We start from the raw sequence: 7,909 nt of genomic DNA, 5'->3' as shown, positions 1-7,909 counted from the left end.
TTAAGAAATTATATAGAGCTTTATTAAATAAACCAAGTAGAAATGCGCCTATTTACATCCAAGTTGCCAGTTTGAGCTCAAGTAATATGCAAGGCACAATTCTTCCTGTCTCCAGCTTTAAAAAAATAAATCGCGCGGCCCAGTCCCAAAGGGCTGAGGCGGATTCACGTGTGCAGCTCGGGGTCCACGCCTGCCGGGCTCCGGGCCTTCTTGGGGGCGGCACGGCACCCCGACCTCAGGAGGGGCCGCGTCCTGGAGGTCTCAGCTGCTGTGTGGACGAGGGCTGGGAAGGAGGGCGTTTTCCGAGTCGCCCCCTCCCCGGCCCGTCCTGGGAGCTGCCTGGAGGGAGGCCGTCCCGAGGGGCGGCAGAGGCTCAGATCTGCGAGGTGCTTTGTACAGAGGGAGGGACAGAGAACACGGGTCTGTGCGTGGGCGGAACAGCGCAACACAAGGAAAGTCCCTGTCTCCAGGCCAAGGACATTTCCCAGCTCCCATTCCGAAGTCCCTGTGCTGATAGCGAAGCCAGGACAGAGAGGATGAGCCGGACCCCCCGGGGCCGAGGCCAAGTACACCGCTCGGGAAACAAAGCACCACAGAGGATGGCCATCCACTCACAGTGGCCCGAGGGGGGCAGGAGGCCCAGCTCCCAGTTCCCTGGCGTCTCAGGCGCCCCCGAGGCTGAGCCGGGCGCCCTGGCCCCAGTCCTGAGGCTCCTTGTGCAGGGACGGGGCGGCCCCGGTCACTCATGTCTGTTCGCTGCAATCATATCCCAGCAGCAGCCCGACGAGAGGAAAAGTCCAGTTTCCATAGAGAGAAGAACCAACACAAGTAAAAAATCCAATAAAAAGTCCTTTCCCTGAGACCACTGCTGTCACAGCATCTACGGACCCCTTCTCCACAGACGCCCACCGGCTCCAGGTCCTGAGAAGGGAGCGATTTTAGAGACCAAGAAACTAAAAAACCAAAGTGTACGTCGTCCCGAAACCCCAGACAACCAGGTTGAGGAATGAGCCAAGGTCTCTGCCTTTGCAAGACTCTCAGTAGAACAAGACAACAACAACAAAAACCCCTAGACAACAAACTTATACTCCTACTTATAAGAACAAGCTCGTGAGCGTGGCCTAAACTACAGTTACAGGAAGAGGGGCGGCGGCGGCCGGGCTTGCTCCAGGCTGGACCCAGCAGGCCCGGCCCCGGGGTGGTGGAGGCACGGGGGTCCTGGCCCTGCTGACTAGTGGGAGGGGTACACCCGGCTCCACAGCCCCGAGGGAGGGCTGGCTCTGCGAGCAGGAAGCAGCGCGTTGAAAGGCGTTGGCGATGAGGCAGGAACATCTAGGGCGGGAAGAGAGCCCCGGTGAGCAAGGAGCCAAAGGGAGACCTCTACGTTCCTCACACCCCGCAGGGCCTATGCCAGACAACGGCTCCGAGGGGCTGCTGCCTAGCTACGCCCCCGGCTCCCAGGCCAGCGCACGAGGCCCACAGGGGCCCGCTGAGCTGCGCACGCAGCGGCCTGGACCGTGACCCTGACCTCCCGGCGCACACGGCCTGCCAGGTCCCCGGATCCCACGGCCGCGTCCCGTCCACGGGGCACACGGGGAGCGGGCCTGTCCATCTGGGCAGAGAAAGCTGCACAAACAGACTCCAACGTGTGTGAAGGGTCTGGAGCGCTCAGGAGGCAACGCGAAGCCCCCGGCGTGGCTCCAACAAACCAGGGAGGGGTGTGCTGGGGGACACAGTTAGCAAGGCGAGCGCCCACTGCAAGGACAGCTGGATGATGAACCGGAGTCGACGTGGGGAAGCGAGCTGCCGAGCAGTCCACGGCTTCCCCTGGGCGTCGCAGGCCTGAGAGAAGGCTGTGATTCTAGGGGTCCAGGATGCATGTAGGATCTTGTTACCCCAGGAACACCAGTCTATATACACAGTTGTGTCCTCTTTCAAAAAACTCACAGAGCCCTTGAAGCCAGGCCATGCCCCCATAGGGCAGTAGACACCCCCTCAAGGATTCCTTGTGGAGGGGAGAGAACCCTTGAATGGGAATCCGGAGACCCAGGGCTGCCATGTACAGCTGTGCAGGTTGGGCACTGCACAGCCTCAGGGGATACCACCCACAGAGAGAGGAGCCCCCTGGGGTTTGCAGGGTCACCAGGGCTTCAGGACCACCAGAGGCAGGGGGACCATTAACAGCAATGAGTCCAGCAATGCTTCTCCATCTGAGAAGCACCTCGCCGGGACCTCCCAGAACCCTCATCTCTGAGTCAGCCCGTCCAGCCCTGGCTGAGAGCCCTTCGCGGTAGCCCCAGCGGGTGGGACCCCGGCCCCCCACGCACACCCGCAGAGACAGGGCACCCTGGCACCAGCCCCTCCGGGACCCGCATCCGCCGGCTCCCGTTCCCCCACCAGCTCCCAGGCCTGCCCTCTGGGCCTCACACCCCAGCTGCAGCTCATGCCCAGGGCCAGGCCTTCTGAGACCTGGGGATCCTCCCCCTCCGCCCGCTCCACAGGGTGGCCACTCACAGTGTGGGCTGTGCCGAGGGCTGGCTCGTGGCGAGAGGGCCGGTGGCGTGGCGGGCTCCCGGGGCGTGCAGACCGCGTGGTAGGCTGCGAGACGCACGGGTGGTTAGGGTGGGGGTGGGGACAGGGGAGCAATCGGGGGGTGGGGACACGGCACGCCCGCCTCACCTATGATCGTGACCGCGGTCCCGGCCAGCAGGGCAAACAGCGTGAAGAACATGACCTGGTAAGAGTCCAGGATGTGCTGGAAGAGGCCGGCGCCGTCTGTGGTCCAAGGAAAGAGAGTTACCAGACTGTCCGCGGAGCCCCTCACGTCGTGTGCGTGCTCAGAAGGTGAGGGGCCCCGGGTGAGAGACACATACTGCATTTCTGCTCCTGCAGCCTTCAGACCCCCGGTTCCACTCCCAGCTGGACCACTCCGCCCGTCCCTTCTGCCAGGTCCCTCCCAGCGGGTGTCCCGTCCCGTAACTCACGAGCACCAGGTCCCCGGCGATCCATCACGAAGGCCACGGTGACGGGGATGGTGATGGCCTGGTTAGTGGTGGGGCTGGAGAAGGTCAGGGTGGTGGACAGAGGCCCCTGGCTGCCGGCCGTGGGGTCCGAGATGCCGACTGTGTAGGTGACGAAGCTGGGCAGCCCCAGAGACTTCTCCTTCGCGAAGGCCAGCACGGCCGGGGACCCTGACTTCACCTGGGAGAGACGTCAGGGCTGAGGGGCACAGCCCACGTCTGCCTGACACACGCGAGCTGCCCTCCTGGGCCCGCGGGCCGATGGCGGGGACCCTGCCAGTTCCCGCTTCCCAGGCAGGTGAGGAGGCCTGGGCACTTCTAACTGCCAGGCGTGCAATCCGCAAACTCAGGGGAGCACGCTGTCTATGCTGGGGCATTTTCAGGGGAAGGACAAATCAATATCACGGAATTCTAATCAAGAGCTCCTTAAAAAAAATGCTGCACTGCGTGAGCGATCACCAAACTCCAGCTTCCCAAGGGAGCAGCCAGGAGCTCTGTCTGTGGCCCGTGGCCAGCAGCGCAGCCTGGGGCCCAGCAGGTGCGCCACCACCAATAGTGACTTCATCCCTGTGTCACCGTGAGGACATGCAGCTACATTTGCCGCAGCGAGACCAGAGAAGGAGCCGGCGGAGACACCAGCGAGCCCTTCGCACATCACCCCGACCCCCTCCCAGCCTGCCGGGCCGCAGGACCGGTGTCCTGCACCGCCACTCAACGGACGGGGAAACCCAGGCCCAGAGATGGGGACACCATCGTCCCCAGGTGTGCGGCGTCAGTGGATCAGCGATAGGTTAGAGGTTAGAGCTTTTCTTCCTGCCCCTCGTCAGCGTGCCCTCCTGCCCTGAATCCATTCATGGACACGTGACACGTTCGCTGAGCGGATGCCATGTGTCAGGCGGGCCCTGCACTCAGCGCCTCCCCCCATACGGCACTTCCAGCTGGGGAAGACCGGGAGCAATCACGACCATTCACACGATTATACGGGCCGACAGACAGCAGCAGTGCTACGGGGAAAAGGGTAAAGGGACTTAATTTTTAAAATTTTTTGGTTTTTTAATTTTGCGCCATGCAGCTTGCAGGATCTCAGTTCCCCGACCAGGGACTGAAAGAGTGCCCTCAGCAGTGAAAGTGCGGAGTCCTAACCACTGGACCACCAGGGAATTTCCTTAAAAATTTTAATTTGAAAGAGAGGTGGTCCAGGATTTCCACACCCCAGCTGGTCCTCCCTGCCTCTTGGTCCCCTCTGAGGCCTTGGCTCCTGCCTGGTCACCACTCACCTCCAGGTTCTCCAGAACTTCCATGGCACCAAAGACCTTGACCTCGGAGCTGGTGTAGTGGTTGCTCAAAAGGATTTCAGCCTGGTCGGTGTAAAGGCCTGGGCTGAAGGGCACCTCGGCCCCGACCTGCTCTCCGGAGAAGTGGCTGCCTGGGAGGGAGGGGGTGACCAGCAGTGCTGTCCTCTTCAGGCTCAGGTGCCTCAGCTGCTTGTCTGTAAGCCTCAGCATTGTCACCGAGCAGAGGTACCGGCCTGTGGAGACAAGGGCGTTATTCCACCTCGTCTCCTCTCCACCTAGGCCCTGATGCTAATCCTGCTCCCTGCAGGACTCCTATTCATCCTGCAGAGCCCGGGTGAGGCATGCCCTCCTCCGGGGGCCTCCCGGGAAGTCCCTCTTCAGTGCCCCCGCCCATCTTGGACACCCTTTCTGTGACCAGCTCTCCCCCTCTCTGTCTCAGAACCCTCTGTTCACGGATTCCCCCGGGGCAGGAGTGCCTGGTCCAGCTCTGCATTTCAGGGCCCGGCCAGCCTGGCTCAGAACAGGGGTGAGGGAATGGTGAACAGATACCACGACCCAACACTGGCCGTACGGGAGTGGGGCTGAGCCCCAGTACCGCTGACGCCCCAGGTGCGGCAGGAGGTTCTGTGGAGGCCTGGTTGGGACTATTCAGGGTCCATGCCTGACCCACAGTAGGTAAAAGAGCTGAATGAACACTGTTGAGTGGTGCCTTGGAAAGCTCCAGACCCAGGGATCAGGATACCTGGGTTGGGGTCCCTCCCGTGCTCCCACACCAGCCAGGTGCCTCTAGGTGAGTCCTTTCCATTCCTCCTCTCTCCCCACCACCAGCCAGGAGCCCCCAGGTGAGTCGGCTTCCTTGCTGACTCTGTTTCCCTTGTCAAGTGGGGGTAACACTGCAGCCCTTGCGGGGCTGTGCTGGTGAATCCACGGAGCCCGGGACCACCAAGTGCCTACTGTGCGCTAAGCCCCGAGCTCGGGTCTTGCACACAGTGTGCCCTCAGGATACACCGCCTGTATCCCACACGGCAGCCTGGGTGCTAAGGATGCTTTTGTGCTGCTGCCGGAGGGACAGAGACGCAGAGTGAACCCGGGAGAGGAGGGCCTCGCCTGGCCCCTGGGAGCCGCAGGCTGGTGGCAGCGGATTCTTAGAAAGAACTGAGCAACATGCCCAATGGTCATCCCCAGACCCTCTCACGACACCACTGACAGCCTCGTTGCTTGAGCACGGGACTCGGCGTCTCGGCACGTGCGTGAGCTGGGCACCGTGCAAGCCCATCCCAGGGACTGTCCTGAGCGCTCACGGCACCCTGTGAGGGGTGGCCCTCCTCTTAGAGTGACCTGGCGACACTCAGGTCACTCCACTCGGCCAGCACGCCGCTCTAGCCCGTGGCGCCGGCTGCCAGTTCCACGGCTCTGGTTACCAGTTCCGTGGAGCGGTTACACTCCAGAGACGCCCACGCCCTCGACTGCCGGTTGAATAAAGGCCCTTCCATCCCTCTCAGAGCCCCGCCGTGCCAGCAGAGCAGGGCACCGCCCTTCCCATCTCACGAGGGACGCAGCCTCCTCGCCTGCAGGCTCTGAACCAAGAAAAGCAGGAATGGCCTGGAACCAGGTTCCCAACTCTGAACCGAGTCCTTTCCGCCAGGTGTAGGTGGCTGCTGAGAGCAGCTGGGAATGCCAACCCCTGCCGGCGGCCGCAGGGAACCACAGGCCGGGGTGACGGCATCGGTCCCCAGGCTGGGCTCCTGACAGATACCGCCCCCTGGACAGACGGCCATCGTGAGCCAAATGAACCGCAGGCAAACCCGCCATGCAGGTCAGTGTGCACTTCCAAACCCCGCAGACTCACCCAGGGCAGCGTCAAACTCCGGTTCTACGGTGAAAACCTCACGGGCTGGGAAGTCGAAGATGTCTTGCTTGAACTGTAGCTGGCAGCCGAGGAGGGATTCTGGGTGCAGGGCTGCGATGCTCTCCACCTGGCTGGGGGAGCACTCACCTGGGGACGGGAGGGGGTGAGAAGGCCGCGCACCCAGGCCCCCGAGGCCCCCACCTGCAGAGCCCCAGCACGAGGACACGCGAGCAGGCCACGTGGAGGCTGGCTGGCCCGAGAACCGGACCCGTGCCCACATTGCTCCTGATGATGCCGCAGCTTATAAAAGCTGAGGACAAATTACTCATTATGCGGGAACGGGGGCATCCTGAAGCATGGGCAATTTCAGCATTTTTTCAGAGCCCGCATCCAGGGGCACGGCAGTGGGTCAAGCCCGCTGGTGCATGTCGTCTGCTCCTGTCAGCAGGGAAAACGGGCAATTTATCCCTGGACATCAAGGGGGCACTAGTTCCCCACTAATACCCTGTGCATTGTTCGGGCAACGGCACCGTGCTGTCCACTTGCACTGGAGCAGGGAGAGAGGCGACCACGAGGCAGCAGAGGTGCATCAGAACGACGACAGCGGTATTGAATTCTACCAGTTAAGTGGTTTTTAAAAAACAGCCTGTATTGATGCATTTATTTCTGGCAGCTGCTGTCCAGGGCTGTCACGGGCAGGGGATGAGGTCGAACGTTCTATGCATGACTTGGGAGAGGTAATTATGAAAATCAAAATCAGCGGCGAGGCCTGCTAAGCCACATTTTCTGGGATGAATGGTGGCTTTATCTACTTGGGTGCCCTCGGGCTGACGTTGCATCTCCAGCCCAGAAACAGGCAGTTTCGCGGCACTGGGCTTTCAGGAAGATCCCTTCACTGCTTCTGCCTGTGGAGGACTCGAATTTCTAAACAGCTGGAAGGGGCGGGCCAGCGGGGGCTAAATGCCCTCCTCGGAGTCAGTGAGTTTGAGTAGGAAGAGCAGCAAAAGCCCATCAGAAGGGCCCGAGGCCCCTAGCCTGGCAGGGCCCACGCGGGACACCCGACCCCTCACTCCTTACCTCTCAGGTTAGCGCTCCGGTCTCCCACGGTGACCATCACTTTGGAGGCCGCAACCTCCTGGAAGCCGGTCTGGATGGGGCGGGTGTACCGGGCCACGATCCTCTGTGGGACGCTGACCACTATCTGGGGGGGAAGCCGAGGCAGGCCCTTGAGCGCTGACCGTGCAGGCCCACCGCCTGGGACGCAGCTACTGCCCTTCCCGCGGTACAGGGGACAGGACTGAGGCCCCGGGGCTACGTGACCTGCTCGGACGGGGCAGAGCTGGACTAGACCCCAGGCTGGCCTGACTTTCCCCGGAGCCGGCTGCCCCAGCAGCGGGGCAGGGCGACGCCAGGCCTGAATGCAAGCAGCAGTCGAGGTGGGCTGCAGCCTTTGGTTCCCCTGACAGTTATGATTGCGTCTCTGTACATCAACTGGGTTACTAAATCTTTCAGCAAAGAGAGAAGGATCCACTTTACTTCACTGCCATTTATTCAGAATAAATCAGCCTGACCAAAAGGCAGACCCACACGGCCCGGTGGTGGCGGCCGAGGCTCATCTCCCCAAGTTATCTCCCGGCTCACCCCTCCCATCTAACCACTGAGCACCCTCCTGAGGCAGGACGAGCCTTCCTAGGCCAGGTACCCCTTCCACCCTCCTGCAGGGCCAACACTCCGCCCTGCAGGCC

At 61.8% G+C, this 7,909-nt stretch overlaps 1 protein-coding gene across 3 annotated transcripts in view; it reads right to left on the bottom strand.

Moving 5' to 3' along the window:
* The window catches only part of NUP210 (nucleoporin 210), a 106,348-nt gene continuing 98,439 nt past the window's right edge, over positions 1-7,909 (bottom strand). For 2 of the 3 annotated variants that reach the window (XM_059940470.1, XM_059940471.1), the window contains 7 exons: positions 7,242-7,365; positions 6,165-6,311; positions 4,298-4,548; positions 2,985-3,201; positions 2,680-2,775; positions 2,515-2,598; positions 1-1,332 (listed from right to left, as the gene is read on the bottom strand). In XM_059940470.1, the coding sequence (XP_059796453.1) occupies positions 1,232-1,332; positions 2,515-2,598; positions 2,680-2,775; positions 2,985-3,201; positions 4,298-4,548; positions 6,165-6,311; positions 7,242-7,365 (1,020 nt within the window). In that variant the 3' untranslated portion in view covers positions 1-1,231. Of the gene's footprint in view, positions 1,333-2,514; positions 2,599-2,679; positions 2,776-2,984; positions 3,202-4,297; positions 4,549-6,164; positions 6,312-7,241; positions 7,366-7,909 lie in introns of those variants that run through there. The other variant, XM_059940472.1, reaches the window with a different exon arrangement.

Source organism: Balaenoptera ricei, chromosome 11 (genome assembly GCF_028023285.1).
Source record: "Balaenoptera ricei isolate mBalRic1 chromosome 11, mBalRic1.hap2, whole genome shotgun sequence".
Classification (NCBI taxonomy): domain Eukaryota; kingdom Metazoa; phylum Chordata; class Mammalia; order Artiodactyla; family Balaenopteridae; genus Balaenoptera; species Balaenoptera ricei.
The sequence above is the reverse complement of the archived record's forward strand: the minus strand, read 5'-3'. Positions and strand labels throughout refer to the sequence as shown.